General features: G+C 42.6%; 1 protein-coding gene across 1 annotated transcript; it reads right to left on the bottom strand.

Annotated features, from left to right (window-relative positions):
- Positions 1–14,385: 14,385 nt before the first annotated feature.
- LOC117145246 lies at positions 14,386–15,432 on the bottom strand. Its single transcript, XM_033310828.1, has 2 exons — positions 14,962–15,432; positions 14,386–14,498 (listed from the first exon to the last, which is right to left on the bottom strand). Exons 1-2 carry the CDS (start codon positions 15,152–15,154, stop codon positions 14,386–14,388), a joined length of 306 nt encoding a protein of 101 aa, XP_033166719.1. The 5' UTR covers positions 15,155–15,432.
- Positions 15,433–19,650: the final 4,218 nt, after the last annotated feature.

The raw sequence follows: 19,650 nt of genomic DNA, 5'->3' as shown, positions 1-19,650 counted from the left end.
AAACAAATCAAATAAAGTAAAACCCAGGCCGCGCAAAAGTGGCGCAGCATCAGCAGAAGTTAACTCGGACTTCTGGCCTACGGACTTCCAGCTCATCCCACTCTTCCACACGCTGGGGATAAAAATGTTGTTTAAACATAAAAATTTCCTGGATTTTACAAGATAACATTCGTAACAACACTAATTACTCTTAATTTGATGTAAATACTTACTCGCAATGCTTAAAAATCCGTAGAGTCTTTACAAGTCGGGCAGATTGAAGCTATTGAGTTTTCTTAGAATTTGGACATATTGTAATTTTCATATATATTTTCTCTCAGTGCATTCGTCCGTCAGTCAACAACGCGTTGGTAATGCGGTAATTGTTGCTGCCTTTGCGATGAGTTGTAGGCTAAGGTGGATGGGGGAGGATATCTCGGATTGGCGCTGGATCGGGATGAGGATGAGGATTGGGATCGGGATCGGGATCGGCTTGCGGATCGTCATCAGAAATCGGCAACGCACGCAGCGGCAAATTAAGTAGAACAGCAGTTGGCTGAAGTCGAGGACGAGACTGCTGTTCTGGCTGAAATTCCAACAGAACTAACAATATGAGGGAGACGTTTTTATATGCGGGAATACCCTGCATCATCAGTGGACTTGGGTAAGTCAGGCTACTGGTGGAATTAAATTAAGCTTTTAATTCAAGCATTTAAACTTAAAATTAATTATATGAAGTTGGTAAATAAACTAAGTAAAATAGCTAGTATTATAACAAATTTTTAAAGACTAATATAAGTATATGTATTCCTTCTAAATATAATGCCAAGTACTTCACAAGACATTTCAGTGTGAAGATGGGGATCTCCACAGTTCCTCCGCCCGCTTTCTCCCTCCCACTGCCACCAGAATCCCCTGCGATTCCCTTGCCCAGAAGCGCAGCACAGGAGGACAGGGCCTCGCGATAATGACCACCTATAGAGCACACGCAGCAAACCGGCGGAGAGACGAACGGACGCATGAAAAATCCCAGCCAGAAATCGGGAAAGGGCTCGCTGGGACCTGCAACGGCGACTGGAACTGAGGCTGGGACTGGAGTTGGGGACTGGAACCTGCTCATGCTGAGAACTGTGAGCCAAGAGATCCGAGTTGGTACTTATTTAAGGCCTTCTCGCTGATCGTCGCCGGCTGATTTTAGTGACGACCTTTGAAGAAGCGAACACCATGCACCATGCACCACACACCATATACCATACACCATACGCAATGGCCGGGCCAGGGCACTTTTCATAATCTTAGAAATGGCCGCGGTTCGGGTCCCAGCAACTGGCTAAAAATTGCACGTAAGTTTGGGGCACACACTCACACTGAAAGAAAATATGGTTTCAAAAATCAATAGAACTATTAGCAGATATATATTAAGAGCTTGACATATAAATATAAACCATGCAATGCTTAAGTATCTAAGAATTTAGTCTGTATTATAGAGAATACCAAAGCACTACTTTCTCAGTGCACAAAATCAAATACTGGCATTAAGATCGAACCACGATCCGATCCATGCTGTGTGGCTCACGTTCGCCTCATAAGTTCCTCCGCAGCACGGACCCACAACGCCACGTCCCATCCACATGGCAGAATCCAAATCCCAGACGCAGGCGCTCCCTTCCCAAAGAATCAGCAGCAGGTTAATGAAATGCGTTTCGGCCAGCGTTGCAATGATGTTGTTCTTGGCCCTCTCCAAGTTCGACGAGCCATCCATCCATCCTTTGGCTTTATGGCATTCGTTCGCCTTCGAGTTTTTGGCTGGCTTAATGTTTCAATATTGTCGAAAGCCGGGCCAAAGGATGATGATCAATGATTGTTAGCTTAGCGTGTGGCCAAGCTCGGGTAATAAGTTAAAGTCAGCGCAAGGGTAATATTTCTGCGGTCATGGTTAGGATACAAATTGTTTCGGATCGAGTATTTGGCCAAAAAGGAAAGCAACGTGAGAGGTCTCGCAGAGGTCGCGAATCGCTTCATTAGTGGTCAGGTGTCCGCGCTGCCAATTTTCCTTAAGTAATTATTCAAAGTCACAAGAATATGTTAATCGAATACAAAATTAAATGTTCTTCTAAGCAATATTCTCAAGTGAAAGGCCAAAATTTAGATATTTGCATTTAACATTAGCTTTTTATGACCCTTAGCTTTTCACAGCCATAAATAAAACTTACAATTTATATGATAATTGCCATGGGGTTCTAAACGAAAGTGTTTTCTTGGTAATTAAGTCCTTTGTAGTTTTTAGAGAAACCGAAATGATTTGGCCACTTTCCCCCTTTTGAAATACAACTCCAAGTTCCCTCCCACAAAACCGAAAGCAAAGCAAAAACCCAACACCGATTCCTGGAAGCGAATGCCTTTGGCTGCCACATCTACCACTACCATATCCTGCCTATCTATGACTCATCAGCACCAAGCAAGTCCAAATTCCCACTTCAGGCCCAAATACGAATACGAATCTCTGCCTGCGGGCAATCTGTCAACTGGCGTCGGACGATCTTAGACAACATTGGCCAAAACCAAAAAAAAAAAAAGCGAATCAGAAACTACAACTCAACTGGGCAGCCGAGAAGTGGGGATCTCGGAGTACGAAGTGTGGAAGGAGCCGCAGCTCGGGGCGATTTACACCGCGTTACGCGTCCAACTCGGTGACTCGGATAGTGGGATAGTCTTGTCTGGTGACGATGAACTGCAAAGTGGGATTGGGATTGGTAGCCTGGGCTGACTTCTGCTTCTGCTTCTGTTCGCGCTTGGCGCTTTTGCTCTTTTGGCTGTTCGCTCTGCTCGCGGCTATCAATTGCCCAAAAACGTTGCACAAATTGAAACGTTTGACTATATTTGGGTCAGCTAAAGTGATCGCATTAACAAGTCAATAGGAGTCCAGCATCCTTTTAGGGCATTGCACGTCAGCCAGTCAGGATGGTGGCCACTGGCCGTATTGCCTCTCTATCTGTACTAACTCTGTGGATGTGGATGTGGCTGTGCATCTGGACGATGTCGCCGTGGTCGGGGTGTTGACACAAGCAGATTGATGTGTACTGGTTTCCCCCGCACTGGTCAACCGGACAAGCCCGGAGGTGAGCTCAGCGTGAGAACTGGGATGGTTGGTTGGGTGTGGGCCCAAGGGAGCTGCCTTCAAAATCCTGTCCACCACGACTGTATCTGGGATGGAGAGAGTTCGCTGAAAGGAAGTTGGTCCAAGGTGCACTTGATGGAATTAGAAGATTATGAACGCGTACAGTTGCACAGGCCTACGGCGATGCTAATTGGATGTCTTAGGATAAGATATATATGTGCAATAATAATACTATTTTAGATAACCAACCAGAAATTTAAATGTTATTCACATTATTGATACAAAAACAAAAGGGACTAAAATCTATAAATATAATGAAATAGCTTTTGTATTCTCTAAATTTATATGCATTGCATTTCCTATAAACATGGGTTTTTTTTAGAGTTGTGCCAAGTAATGGAACCTTGCAACCTGCTAGATCATAATTCAGGATTCCTCGCACCGAACCCCCATATTAAATATGTGGAATCTCGGCGAGGAGTGCTGGCCAGCGATGTAACCTTTAAACCGTTTAATCTGACAAAGGAAATAAATAAAAGAATTAACATTTATTTTCAAGTACGCACACAAGTATGCGCCCACCTCCTGAACCTTCTGCACCTCCGTTCCTTGGTGCAACCACCACGATGACGGCGAGATGAACCGCCGGCAGAACAGCCAACCGAAAACACAGATACACCGACACACTGCGGCAGAAAGAGCCATGTCCGAAGCATTTTTGAAACATGCGAATTGCTTGTACGTGACACGCAACTGCAAAAGAAACAACCGGCCACAAGGAGTGGATAGGATTCGGGTTCCGAATCGGCATCGTCGTCTTCGTCGGGATGTGGATGTGCATGTGGATCAGAGGATGCAGCAGGCACTGGCACCCAAGACGAGGCCGTAAAAACAGACGAAGACGACCATGTCCAGTCAACCACTTAGCCATGAAAGCGGTAACTACATGCAACAGATGAAGCATGCGCTGGGGCATGCAGCATCATCGGCAGCAGCAGCAGCAGCCTGGTCAAAAGCAAAAAGCCAGGCCGAGCCTGGCCAAGGTGAAGGTAAAAAGGTAGGCCCCAATGCAAAGGCAAAGGTAAAGGCAAAAGGTAAAGTACTTGGAATGTGGTCGAGCTGCAGCAAGGAGCAGAAGCCACGGCAGACGCGGCACGTCGCCTTGGATCACACAGAGTGAACTGCGTCGGGAACAATGAGCACAGTGGGTAAAGTTGAAGATCGTGTAAAATTTTTAGTACAGAATATTGAAAACTAATATACAAAATTATATAAATTACTTATATTTATCTCAATCTATCTATATCAAATTATATATCCTGGATTATCTGTAGTACGTTTTTCCTCCCAGTTTAACCAATCCAGCCCACTGTGCAGAGATGCTCAATGAAATTTATTTGGTGATGGTTGAGCGAAGCGTGAAGTTGACTGCCGCAGAAGCCCCGCCAAACCAGACGCTCGAACACAAAGGAGACTCCTCCTTGCGAATCCGCTGCCCTCCAATCCTCCAATGAACTCCTCCGCCTCCTTAGATTGCCCCATTCGCGATCATTTTAATCGCACAAATAATATGCCACGGCCTTAGCCAGAGTTCCAGAGTTTGCTGTGGCTCTCGAGCGGCGAGTAAAAATAAGTAAATACGAAATAATCGTTATGTGTGTTCCATATGCATTCCGGAAAAAACTTTGCGATTTGGGTCAGCTTAGACTTGAAAAATACCCTTTGAAATTATGGTCATTATAATTTCAGAAATATATTAAAGGAAGCGTGGAAATAGGCATCCATTATGCTATTGTCACAATATAAGAAGTTGGTAAGACAAAGTAGAACCTCACATAAGAACCCATATACCATATACCCTGCCTGATTTCTGCGATCAAAAAAGAGGGCGAGAGAGCTCCCACCTTATCGCCTGGTAGAGATCAGAAAGTGTGTGACCGAAACTTTGACTTGGAATCAGGGATAAAAGTACGAGTATAAGTACGATTATATGGGGCTGCTTTGCATTTCTCGGGAATTTCTTCGGCTGGTCAACCTGTGCGCTCCGGAACAAGGGACCGCTGACCCCAATCGTCCGCTCTTTCACTTTGACACTTGTCTTGTGCGTCGGTGGTGATCGCAAGAAAATTACGCTAATTTCGCGATCCACTTACGTATTGAATGCCTTCGCTGGACGGGAACTGCAAGCCAGCATCTGGGATAATCGGCAGAGTTGAAAAGGCAATTACATGGCCTCGGACGAGTCGATTGTGGTGCTCCAATTTTGCTGCAATTTAATTGGCCTTTACACCAAACGCTTCTGCAGCAGGAGCAGCACGTCGCTCGAATCACTCAAATGTCACCATAAATTCCGCGCATGCGCACACATTGGTATGCCTATTTTTGGGATCTCTCCTCTTTCACTTGATCTTTCCCAGCAGCGCTGTGGTTCGCTCTTGTTACCACATCTACATCCACATCCTCAGTGCCGCGTCTGGTGATCTTTTGTTACCACTTTACCACTGTACCATGTGGCCAGGCTGGTTGTCTCGCTGGTTGGCGCTTACAAGATGCCTATTTTGGGAGTGGCGCCATTTTATGCGCACCACTTCCACTGGCGGCTCTCATTTACGCCGCCCCAAAATGTGGGCAAGTGTGAATATCCAATTAGCGGGCTTCTGCCACAAATGGTCAGCGGACTCCCAAGTGGGTGGCAGCCAAGCGGCGGATTGCCGCAAACCAAGTCCGGTTGAAAAGGCTAAATTTACATCGTTTTTCTTTTAAGTTATGAGTACTTTAAAGGCATTACATACTTAAAATAGAAAAATTCTTTTTATAACAAGGCAAATTAAATATGAAGGCATATATTCTAGGCGATTAGAAATAAATTTCATATGACTAGACGAAATTCCTTGACTGATATCCTTTAACTAGACACAAATTGGTCAACATGAAAGCAGTTACAATTGTCTCAAGCCCCAAAAAATCCTTTACCTACCACAAATTCAATCTTGGCTTTTTAACTCAATATTTATGTGCCGCAACTAGTTTAACTACAGTTTAAGTCAAAATTACGCTTATTAGTGGCAATCAAAACGGAGCTGCTTGACTTCAATATGGATCTCGATCAATCACCCAGCCGGGGATAGAGGCTGAGAGACAGAAACCGACCTAGAGACAGGGACACACATCTGGAACACGCCTCCGATTGAAGGAGTGCGATTATATCATACAAATTAATAGAGGAGTGCGGGACAGGCGGAGATATGAATCGATTGGACACGTACCGCTGGCAATCATGTTTGGCAACGGCAATAGTTGCAGTTGCAATGGGAGAGGAGAATCGAAAGTAGACCCAACAAATTTGCACGCACCAAATGCAGGTGCAAAAAACTATGCGAGCCTATTAATTAGATCAGCGGGCTTATGGGCATGCCAGCGCCATATATCTTGTTCCCGACGTCATCATAACGCTAACTATGAGCGCCACAAAAACGGAACCCGCATTATCATCATCATCATCATGAGCGGCCTCGTCCAGATCCCCGGACAACGTTTGATCTTTTGCCAGCAGTGTCTACCCGAATCCCAGCCCAAAGTCGCACCACCAAACCCTGAGATGGAACCACTTGCACCATGTGGCGCCTGGCTGGAGATGGCCAAAACGACGGTGTTAGATGGCGCCTGTTCGGACCACTAACCGAACCAAATGGGCACCGAAGGTGGTTGTAAAACAGTTTCACATGTGGCTGATACCTAGCCACACATCCACATAATATCTCTCTCTCTTTTTGGGGCCGGTTAATTGAGTTATCTATTAAGTTAGTACATCTGCACGAAGATGATCTGTTTGCTTAGGCTAGTTTAAGAACAACAAATTATTAAAATGCATTTATTGATTAATAGTGTTTTGGTTATATGTATGTAATACTGTCACAATTTTTATTTCTCCATAAATTTAACAAATGTGAGTAACGATTTGCTTAAATTTCTTTGTTGATTGTTACAGTTTGGTAGGTCTTCTACTTAATGTCAGCTACGAATAGCTTAAGATAGTAAAGAACGTGGTTTCTAATTAAATCACTATCGTCTACCTGCTGCGACTAGACGATAAACCAACACAAAGTATAGCAGTGATCGTAGTGGGGTAATTATTTAGCTCACGGGAAATCGGCTGGACCCCCTTCGAAGACCATTTACCACATAAACAGATGCCAAATCCTTGCCGAGAACACACAAAATAAAGTAAAAGCTTGGGGTTTATAGACATTTAATTGATCTTTTCAGAGAGTTGAAAACTTTGGCCAGTGTAAATTGCAAAGCCAACTTCATTCGCAAGGCTGGCAGAAGGTTTAAATACGAAGTTTATGAGCTCAAAGATTTATAGTGCACAAAATAAAGGGGCTTAAAACAAGTAACCATAGTCACTCAAATTAATATGTTTAACAATAAAAAAGTTTATGGGTTTTCAACTCCTTACAATTGTTTGTTAATTGAATCATCTAAAGTATATAGATGTTACTGCTAGCCTTTGGCTCTATTTTGTGCAATACCAAGCCCACTTCGATGCTAACAAAATACTTGTATAATTCCTTTCCATTTCCACTCTCATTACGGCCAACAAAATGCCAATTATTCAGCTGGAATCGTCATTAAATGGAAATCGGTTAATAACATTAAAATATTTCGGTGTATTTCAAAAAGAACAAACTACACGGAGGCGGTGGAGTGGGATGCCAGCAAGGAGGACAAGTCATTATAATGACGAACTCTTCATGTTTGTATCTTGCAGATTTCCAATTTCGAGGCCCGAGATTTCCAATTGATATTTGTCTGCCAAAGCCTGCGACTGCGGAACGGGGAATCTCCCAGGCCCAGACGCTCGGCTCATAAATTGAAAAAATAATATTTACACAAAGTAAACGCATTGAAAACAGTTTAAACAATAATCGGTAAGCGGCGATCAATAAATGCAACGAGCAACGGATGGCTCTCCATCTCCGGCCAGCTCCTTCTGCCTCCTCCAGCCATCTGCACATCTTGCCATCTTGGAGTCATCTTTCTCTTGGCGGCGGCAACTTCTCACGCAGTTGTTGTGTGGAATTTTTTTTTGCCTTGACTCATTTAAGTTTTTCTTAATTTTTCTCCTCGACAAAACCGGCGAACGCACCACCGCGTTCGTCGATATTTACTTCTGGTTAACTTCTGCGTCGTTTTTCGAAAGTTCAACGTCTACAAATCTTTCAAGAAATCAAGCAATGCTTCTCCCCACCGGCTAAGTCTTTCACCTACTTTGCGTGGAAAGAACTGAAATCGAAGTAACATTCACTCAGAGAAACATTGATAATAGGTTTTAGGTAATTAATTGGGTAAATAATTGGTCTTTAGGCTAAGGGTGATAGTCATATGTGATCTGGAGTATCATGATTATTATTTTAAATATATTAGAATTCATTAAAATCTCTTTACAACGATTCAAGACTTTTGTTTTTTGATTCCAATTATTAATATTTTTATTTATTTCAATATATGTTTTTTTATTTATTTTATTCAATATATGTTTTAGTTCGTATTGATTTCTGTTAGTGTTTTCATTCGCCTCAACCTGTCCCTCTTGTACAAGCTGGTGTTTTAATTACACGCAATGTTGTGACCGGGCCAAGTCCATTGGCCAGGAGTTCCTCAAACTCCCTTTCGGGGCTCCTCCGATCCAACAAAGATGCACTTGCACTTGCCGGGAAGAATCCAACCATCGTTGTTGTCATCTTCTCCTCGAGTGTTGTCCCTCTTTCTTTGCGTTTAGCAATTAGAGTCCAATGAAGCGTATTCCTTATTTTTATGCATTATCGACTTAGTGCCATCAGGGAGGTTGCGGGTGTGCGATGCCAGGAAATCTCAGAAGGGCCTGGCTTTCAGGCGCTTAAAACTGCAGTTGACTGTGGTGAGTCGCCCTTTCCGGTTACCGCCAAAAGCTGATCGCAAGTATTGATCACTTGCACGCCAGTTGGGTTCTCAACAAAGGCGAAATACAGTCGACTGTCTGTAACTAGAACTAACTGATTAAAGTAAAGGAATCTCTTTCCTGTTCGTAATAAAGTAGATATGGTAACACTGACTATTACACACTGAGAAATGGTCACATTGGGTGTAATTCTTGCTACATGGGTCACACTGCATGATATTCATCAAACTGATGGATTACTTAAAGGATAAAAAGAAGAGAGGTATAATCCTTTAAAGGTTTGAGGTACCGATGCCCGACTGTATTTATGCGAAAAATAAAACGAACTGAAACTTGTTGACATTATTGTCGTTAATTTTAACTGGCAATGCCGGCAATGGCAAAAGCCAATGCCAGTGCTTGTAAATCCTATAAACAAATGAAAGACAAACACAGGACCGAGACGAGACGAGACAAAGCCTATCAGCCGGAGGAGTGAAGACCCGGATCGGTTCGGCTCGTCTCGGCTCGCTTTGGATTGGCTTGGATCCTTCTGAGCCGGTCACCCGTTGTCTGGGCAAATGTTAATTTTGTCTTTTGCCAGTTAAGCGTGTCGATTTTTTAATTAGTCGCATCGTCGTCCAAGTGATTTATGGTCCAGCATAGCTGGCCCAGCCGGCCAGTCGAGCAGCCACATTCTGCACTTTGAAGTATTGGCTAAGCTAATAGGCGCTAAGGAGAAGGCGCTGAAGGAGTTGCAGTCGGAGATGATGAAGTTTAAGATGGCGAGATGGATATGGTCGTGGGGCTGGGGGATTCGGGCAAAAGGTGCTGCTGGCGGGTTATGAGAGAATGTGATGTCGCTTATGGAATTTCTGCATAACCGCCAGCTCGGTTGATATAGTCAACGCGCCTTTATGGCCGAAAGCTGGAAGTTAAGAGCTAAATGCTAACAGCGAGCAAGTGCAGGTCCGGGTAATGAGCTGACATTGAACATGTTAGGCATGTTAGAATTCGCCGTTTGATGGCAGCTCAGGAGTAAGCCATATCTTGTACGATTTATGCCTCAAGTGACCGGGGTCAACTATGCGTGAGTCGCCAATTAAAAAATGTGAAGCACTCAGAAAAATGTCCTTACCATGTTGTAACAAAAGATTTTCTTAATATACCTTTATGAAGAAATTTAAGAATTATAATTTAAGTGCAAAGCTTGTAGACTAAACTAACCCAAGAGCTAGATAAAGAAAGACATTTAACCACGATGACCCCCGTTTTAGTGGGGCCAAAAAAACACTGTGTTTTAATCAAGCCTAACAAAATTCTGGTCATTCCAAACTGAAACAAGCACAGCAGGAGTTCCAGTTCCAGCCAGTGGATCATGTTCGAAAACACAACTCCAGCGCATAGCACCCAAGCTCAAAACTCGCAAAAAGAATCCGCAAATCAGAGCTCCTAACCATATTTGCCAAACTTAACGATTGCATCAACATTTTTGCGCTCACTCGTTATAGTTTTCGTCGGGGGTCTTATGACAATGTCTTGTCCGCGGAATGCATTAAATGCACTCACGCAGTCCGTTGAGCGATTTTAATTCAGTGAAAACCATTTGATGGAATTTCGACAGGGAATTTGGAATGACCAAACAAACACCTTCTGGCTCCATCTTAACACATCGTAAACAAGCCGCCGAGAAACTAGTCGCTACATAAATCAAACTGCAGCTGCTGAACCCGGACCAAGACCTTTACTCTCACTTTTCCCCGTTCCAGCTGATCCGTCCGAAGAAAAGGCGGAAACAAGAAGCGCGGGCGTATCTAAACATGTCCGGCATTAATATGCAAATCGATGGACCCATCATAAAACGAGGTAGAAACACACACCGAAACATCTTCGATATGTGTCACTGTGCCGATGTGCGTGAGTGTGTCCCTCCGACTTGGCTAACAAAGTGGTAAGAGCCAGTTCCGGGATGCAAGAAGCCGCCTAGAGGGGAGTGCGTGATGATAGTGGTAAAATTAAGTTTGGTAAAAATCTTTAGAAAGCATAGTATTACATTACACTGTCATATAGATTATAGATTGGATTCTTGTTAAGTTTCTGGAATTTATAATAAAGGCTGAGAAAAATGTTTAAAATGCATCAAGAAAGAATAGTTTCAAAACAGTATCTTTAGTTAAGACCTACAGGTTTTCAAATATAAGAATATTAGTTTATAACCACGTTAGGATCCAAGTTAGTATAATGATACAAAGAACAGGTAGAGCGGTCAATAGGATTATTTTAATTTTCTTGGCTAATAACAAGATTTTTAAACATTAAGATGAAATACCCAATTACACAATTGTTGTTGCCTATCACGCTATCATCTCTATACAAAGACCTGCCGGCATTCGAAATACAAAACGAAAAGCAAAGCGGACCGGACCAAACCAAACCGAACCGAACTGCCCCATCAGCGACAGCATCTTAAGCTCATTTGTCACATAAAAATCATATATGTAATTTGCTTGACATCCAAAAGTGGACACCGAACGTCACGCGCCGGTGCAGCAAAACGCCTCCATATTGGTGTAAGCTTTTGGCCAAGAGAAAGGTTCGGAACGGGGAAGGGAGCATGGAGCATGGAGCAGGGCGCAGGGTGCGGGGAGCTGGAGGCTGGGAGCGTTCACGGCGATGATGATGGCATCCAGAGGCGTCCAGCTTCAATCTCGGCGGCGCATGCGTTTTGGTGTCGCGTCGAGTAAGCGTTTCCTTAAATTAGCTGCACTTTGGAGGCACCATTATGTGCCGCTCGCCCAGGCACTTGATGCGGTGTCGTCGTGGACTTGGACTCGCTCCTGAGAGCCGTCATCTTCGTCATCATGGCCATTTTTGGGTGGGCATTAAGTGCCGGGCACTCTGATGGAGTGTTGATGCCAGCCGAGGTCAGTTGGTAAGAAATTTATGGCCCCGCAATGTTTGCATGATGCATGATACTGTGCTGCCCCAGCATTTAGGTGGGCGCAATTGAGTTGGATCATAAAGTGCCACAAAAGAGAAATTACCCAGACCCGTCTCATGACTAGCTTTCTGTCAAAAGCAATTTACGTAGCTGATGGAATGAGAATATTTCGGGTAAAAACCAAGCAAATTAATCAGTTTTAGGGTGCTACAAGAACGATATGCCATATATCGCGTGGGACTAACGCTATAATGCATTGGTACAAGATACAAATTAACGACCTAGATGTTTAGTCTTTTGATTTTTAAGATTTCAGAAAGAACATTCTTTAAGGCGGCTCTGGGAATTTTACTTTCGATTTTACACTTTCGAGAATAATTTATCTCAATAATCCTAAAGGATTTTTATAAATCCTTTTGTGAATTTTGTGATATTACAAAAGAATGGTAAACGATTTGAGATTTCTATTTTTTTAACTTAATTTTTTATTGTAATTTCTTTTTATTTTCGACTTTTGGAATTTCTCAAGTAATAAGATTAGAGAGATAATTCAGTGTCGTAAGAAATATGCTCAATCAATTATCTATCTATTTCCCACTTGACTTGCAACTTGGAACTCGGGGCAGCTTCCTCGTTGTTGCACCTGGGAGAGTGAGGATGAAGAAAAACCAACTCTTACTCTCTGCATCCGGTTCCCAGCGAGGGGAATACCTTCGGTAGAACCGTTTAAGCAATCCATTTAAACAACGAGACACTTCAAAGCGAAGCTGCTGAATGTCTATCTGCGCTAAATGGAAAAGCCCTCAACGGCTTAGGCAAACATTTGCAATTACAATTTTAGCATATAATTGCAAACATGATAAACACTTTTATCTGCGACTGCTGTTCACTCTCGGTTCTCCACAGCAATCCGGCCATGCAATGCAATGCGATGTAATGCGAGGCCATGTCGAGGCAAACCTGGTCTGCAGTTGGGCCACTCGGGCCACTTGGGCCAGAAGCAGGACAGGAGCGAGACCAGGACCAGTCTGGCCACAACTCACGCAGCTCCAGCAGGTTAGCCCGAGCTGCCAAGAAGAAGCGTGTCGCCAATTCGTGAGGTTTACCTAGAAAAATGTCGCGACAATTGTGCCCGCAAAAAGAAAAACCAAACGGAACGAACAAAAGACAAACGACAGTAGTAGCCATTCAGAGATGAGCAACTGGCTAGAATAAAGACACCCGGAATAAAATAATACCTAAAAATAAAAAATTTATAATTATTTTTAATATTTCCCGATGATGAGTGATAAGTTACCGATGATTTTTAAATCTAAAAACAAATTTACTTGACTTAATATTAAAGAATGCTGTTTAAAGCATCTAGTGCTTGAAAATTAATATGATTAATAGAAAATTCATAGATTTGTTTAAATAATTTATATTTCCCAAACGATCTTAAGCTGATGTATAAGTAATCCCTACCTTTAGCCGCTATGTCTGCATAAGTCGGTTAGAGCTGAAGAAAGGCTTTGGAACTAGCGGAGTATGCAATTGAAATTGAAGAATTACGCGAAGAATGTCAGCGAACATAGTAAATGTTGTACACATGGCCCAGCCCGCTGGCAGTGGATCCCGATCTGGCCAGAGGGTCGCATACATTAAGGCCGGTCTTGCAGGACGGGATGGAGCCCATTCGCCCAGATAGATACGTACGTACTTGCAGTGCGAGGAATTGTCACTGGCGGTTAAGTGAACCACAGCTGATCGAAGGAGTCGTGAAACGAGTGGCTAGTGGTTAATGGTAGTCGGAGCATCCCCCGCCATCGGTTTTTGCCTTGATTCTGTGGCGGCATCTAAATGAACTGGGGATCAACTGGGTTTTAGTAGCCTTAGCCTCATTACGAATGGAAATGATGATGGACAATAATGACGCGACAACAGGAAGTCCAAGTCGTCGCTGCAATGCCGACGACAAGTCGTCAACTTAGCTCGATGCCCCTCCATTTTTCCCGCTCCATGGGATTGCGATCCGAGCTGAATGAACGCGAACTCAAACTGGAACTGGGCTAGTGCATCGTTAAATTGATTTGTGTGTGATCCGATCCGCACAACTAGTTTCCAATGCCTGAGAAAGCTCGGCCTGTTCTGCCGGCCACAAAAAACGAAATAGCTTCTGTTACAATATTTGTTTGAACATTTCAGAAATGCCACTTAAATGCCAGACTTCAGTTTCAGCACCGCGCTTCCGTTTATGGTAAGTTCTTGGCCTTATCATTGTCATAAGAGAGTTGTTAAGAATCCGGCCAATGTTAATGAGATGGGAATAAATCAAGCTTTATGGCACTGAAACGCCGACCTGTACTAGCAAAATCCCCCTTTGCCGGTCCAGCAAATGAAGCTACAAATTTACGACAATTCGAAAATTGGCAGCCGTGGGGAACGGTTTTATTCCATTGCCGGGATTGTCATAATTTCGATAGGCCGGCAATGGGAAAATGCAGCCAACACCCGCAACTTTCGGCCGCTGGTACCGTTTTCGACCAACTCGCCCTGTCCGCCTGGCAATAGAAATTAAAGTTAACAAATTTCCGACAATGTTTGGACAGTTTTGCAACAAAACAGGCAACAAAAACGCCAGAACAAAGCTGCAACAACAGCCGATGACGCCGAGTACCGTAATTGTGGCTCTTTCGGGTTCTTTTGTCCGCATTCAAAGTTGTCAGATAAATGGGGAATAACCAGGAGAGAGCGATTGCACAAGCGGAAGGAGGATAAATACACTTAAAACAATGCCAAAGGATTGGAAATCCTAATGAAATATAAGGGAAACCTATTTAGTTTTCAAGATTGTGTTCTGAATGTAGTACACCCAAACTTTTAATACTAGTCTTTATTCATAAAAGTGTTTTAATTTTCTATAGAAATATCTTCTTCATAAAAAACATGCTACATGGTGTTATTAATATTATTATGTTTAAATGTATATAATTCAGTTTCAAAATATTAATATTTAAAAGCTACATTGAGTACAGTTCAACTTAATTGTATCTAAAATTCTAACAAACAGTTTCCAATAATGTTTATAGTGCAGTCCTATTAAAGATCGCTTAGCTGACAATGCAACTCCTTGGTAGCCGGACCAGCTTCCTTCCATCAGCCAACGCAGACGCCCCAAAGGCCTAAAAGTTGCCGCCAACTTGCAATTGCCAAACATTTCTGCCCCGTCGTCCACTCCTGGCCCTTCCTCTTTTTTTTCGCGGATTTCTTTGGGATTCGGCGGATTGCAGGAGTCTCTTTGACTTCGAGCTGCGAATGTGTGTAAAGTTAAGTTGTCGTCGCCGTTGTTCGATGAATCGTGATTTTGTCAATTGGGGCTCAAATTTTTTGTGCTCGGGTTCCTTTGTGAATGTGGAAATGTGGCACGTTGGCTTGGTAATGGGAAACGTTGCCTGGGTGTGGGAAAGGCAATTAGAGCGATGGAAAGTGCCGTCTAGTTCTAAATCGAATGGGAATGGAGCATGAGGAATCCACTTACAAATGCACCATTCTCCACATTAGATTTTGGGTTCTTGGCTCTAGTGAAGAAAAGAGAACTGGGTCGGTTAGAGTTATTGCCTTGCCTACTCACTTCATTTAATTATACTGCTAGAGTATACTCTAAATTAAGATTAGTCTAATAATAATTGGTAAGATTAGCTTTCTATGTTTGAATGAAAAAATCCTGCAATGATGTCCTATGGGAAGTAATATATATGCACATAGAGCCATTTTCCACTTTAAATCGTTACTAAAATGCATAAAACTTGCATTTTTACAACTTCTTAAATCTGACACACAAAACCATCGACAAAATCGTGGCCAACTATTCGTTTAAGCAAGCAAAACAGTGACTGTCGGAAGGCGAGATCAGAAATCAAATATTGAAGAGCTATGGTTAATGTGAAGAGACCGAAGACATAAGTTAACACTTTTTGGAGGAACTCTGAAATTAAGCAGCGATCGGATCTCTCGCACTTGGCCAGAATGATCACTGATCACACACACAAACGGAACGGCTTTCGGTTTGTTTGCCTTTGACAAACAGAAAGGCAAAAGGGAGAACAGCAACGAATCCCAAATAAATCAACACATGCCACAAATGTATAAAAGATGTGAAGGCACCTCGTCGACTGCGGCTGCAGGCCTCATAATCATATTGATGTATTACAATAGTTTGTGGAAATACCAACTGCACTCGGCACTCTTTCAGTTGTAAAAAGCGCTCGTAAAACCAACAGAAACATGGCTGAGAACGCGCCCATAAGATACAAAGGCCAAATGAGCTTGGGGAATAAGGAAAGCCCGGCCAGAATGTCGTGGCCGACAGATAAATAATGGAAATGCATACTAATTAAATGGTGAGAATTCCGTTGAGTCTGCGTCTTCTAAGCTCTGCCTAATTATTTGCACTCCAGAGATCTCAGATTGCATCGCCGCTTCTTTATGTATGTATCATTATCAGAGCTGGTTTCATCGTTATCAGCATCCCAACAAGATGTTAATTATGATGCAGATGAGTGTGTCTGCGGCCGAGTCTAATTGTGTGTGTCAATATATTTGGGGATTTCGTTTTTTACATTTTTAACATTTCCACTTTAATTGATTCCAATGAGACGATAATTACCGGAGAAAAGCAAATGGAAACAGCGACGAAACCGATATTAATGAAATGATTTTTCATAATTAATGAAATTTAATGCAGACCCAGAAAATCAACGTTCGGCTCTCAGCGCCGAACAGAAGTTCCCACATCATTAATAAAGAGCAAAGCCCAAGCGAAGAGACACACACGATGTGGCCCCTTGGCGCTACCAAAAGCTGAAATTCAAACGAACTCGAGCAGCAGATACAGAGTTACAAATGTATCTACAAGTCGACAAATTATGCAGCGACAAGCAAGCGCAACGTTCCGACTTGGTGATTCCTTCTTATCGCTGGCTTGTTCTTTCTGGGGTTGCCTTGGTTTTTGACTTTTGGTGAAAATAAATTATAAACAGTTTGGAAATGAAATCCAACGTTTTGTCCGCTGTCCGTTTAGTGGAAATTTATTGGCCGGGAATGTTCGGGCGCTACCTGAACGAAGACTTTGATCTACGGCCAGATTAAGCTGCTCCATGCCCGCTCAGCAGCTTCACACTCTATTAGCTGCAGCTGAGCTGCCACTTTTCTATCGAACGGTTGCATCTTAAATACTTTATCGATCTCATTTGCATAGTCCACAAAATAGATAAAGCCTATATCTACTGAGCTTCTTCAGTTGGCTGGCCTCGAAATGTTCTCAGCTCATAAAACTCCATAGTGAATCATACATAGTCAGTCCATGGCTCCTCCTCCTCCGGTTTCCCAGTCCCAGGGACTCAAACACTCCAGACCCGAAGCTCCAAACTCTGTGGCTTGCCTGCATTTCATTTGTTGTGTAATTCCCTTCAATGTACTTTGGATGCCACGGATTTCTTGTCTTCGCTTTTGAATTTGATTCTTGATTTTATGTCAGTTTATTTATGATAAGATGACCTTTTTTCTCCTTTTTTCCCCCGGCTTCGTCTTTCCCCCGCTCTTCTTTTTTTATTATTTCGTTTTGGACCCTTGCCAAAAAAGAAGGAGTTTTGTATCTCTAGTTCTCACTCAGTCTCGCTGCATGAATGAATGGATGAATGAAGCTCATTAAATTATGGATCACTTATGTGAGGGGCTGGGAATATGCATGGAAAAGATATTGAAATATGAGTAGGATGCACTGGGAGATATGAAGGGGGAATCAAATCAAGGGTTAATAAACATTAGATATATCTAGAAGAGGATTAATCTTTAATGGGGCTACTTATCAATGAATTGAATGGAGTGACTTGCAAGTCATAAGTGGTTAAATAATTGTAACGCTTTTAATAATGTTCGAAAATATTTGTATTACTTGCATTTTGTAACTATTTAGATAGCATTTTCTCGCACTGCACGATTTATATATCCCCGAATAAAACGCTTCTTCGAGCAAGTACAAAGCTACAATTTCCGATCATGAGACGGCCAAGACCATTCAAATCCTCGAGCAACCTCGGCTTACTATTTTGGATTTCGAATCGGAGCGGAGATTTGTGTGCTGTTTGTGGCTTTGGCTTCTTTTTTTTACAGCAGATTTTCAAGATCAACAACGCAGCGTCACGAGAAGAGATGAAAAGCGAGATCTTTTATGGCGATTAGTGCAAGACAATGAATGCACGATGGATTCGAAAAAACTGACAACACAGAAACAGACGAAAATAAAAATAAAAATACAAAAAAATAAAAAACCTAAAAAGAACATTTTCAAACCGGAGTGACAGAGACGGCGACAGGCCAACAAGAATGAGAACAAGAACACTAGTTGTTGATCTTTTTTCTTACTTTGGTTATATTTCGTTTTATGAGAATTGAGCCAAACAATTTTCAACGCGCTCAGACAAAGGCATAAATGTCTGGGACACTTCATTCCATCTTTTATATATCTTCCATTTTTTACGGGCTTTTTAAGGCAATATTACTGTCAACGAGTGTTCGCATTGCTCGTGTGTATCCAAACATAATTGAAATGCCTCCTCAATGGGTTAATTTGGTGTGGAGCAAGGGGCTAACGTAAACACAATTAGGGGCCAAAAAAGCAAGAGAAAAAAAGAAAGAAACGAGCGAAGATCCCCACTTATGGGCATCTCCACACGGGCCAAGATGAAATGACAAAATCTAAACCAACTTGATAAACAAACAAAGTGGACGATCATCGATGATGGGGTCTGTTTGCAGCCCAAGTGTGTGCGACGCGACCTATCAAAATATTGTCTTAGTGCATTTTAATGGTCTAAACCCTCGAGATCAGCGGCCCGATGCATCTTTGCCGCAATTGTCTTTCTGGTAAGCGATACGCTCCATTTGGCTGCATTTCCCCACCTGCTGGCTTAATGACTAGCCACTTTGAATGCAAAGCCGTTGCCTAGGCTCAACAACTGCTTCTAATGCCTGGGAAGCTTTTCACTTAGTCGACCTTGCACTTTTATTCAAACGCGTATAACTAAAGGATTTCATATTTATTTTAGAATAAAGTATCTACCTATATTTCAGTGTCTTTCATCTGCTTTTGAAGTGAGTTGCAATACGTACTCAACACTGCGTAGTAAGATACTTTGTTCTTTCTAGAATGCACACACATATCCCGATTAGGTCCAGCAATAAGTAGTATTTTCTCGCAGTGTAGAGTTGCTTAATTAGGCAGCTCCCAACGACGGAGTTTCGACCTGGACGCCGTCTCGTCGCTTATTTCTCCTTTAGTACCGCCGCTCAGTTAGTAAATCAGACAGATACGCACACGGCGGGCAGGCAACTTCATTAACAGCCTCTCGGGCCGGCCGTTTAAAAAGTAGAAATAAACTATTATTTATGATTATTGTGAGAATTTCACAATGGCATGCGAGAAATTATTGTTAATGTTCTCTGCAGCTTCACTCGCCACGCAGCGCGCGTTGCGTTGAGTGCGGAGTGCGATATGTTGTAATTTCTATTAGATGCAGCACAGTGGTGGTATTTTATGCACATTATTTTCTAGTTACAATGGCCGCAAACGCTGATTGGGGTTTGTATGTACATATAATAGGACATTAAATTGGAAATTGGTGTTAAAATCTAGCACTCCAGGCCAAATAAATG

The sequence above is a fragment of the Drosophila mauritiana genome, chromosome 3R, assembly GCF_004382145.1.
Source record: "Drosophila mauritiana strain mau12 chromosome 3R, ASM438214v1, whole genome shotgun sequence".
Classification (NCBI taxonomy): domain Eukaryota; kingdom Metazoa; phylum Arthropoda; class Insecta; order Diptera; family Drosophilidae; genus Drosophila; species Drosophila mauritiana.
Note: the sequence above shows the minus strand (reverse complement) of the source record. Positions and strands in the feature narration are given on the sequence as shown.

Coding starts and splice junctions, on each gene's coding strand:
- LOC117145246 (XM_033310828.1), bottom strand. CDS start 15,154: ATGTTTGGCAATTGCAAGTTGGCGGCAACTTTTAGGCCTTTGGGGCGT. Junction 14,499..14,961: donor TAAGTTGAACTGTACTCAAT/GTAGCTTTTAAA, acceptor TTCTATTGCCAG/GCGGACAGGGCGAGTTGGTC.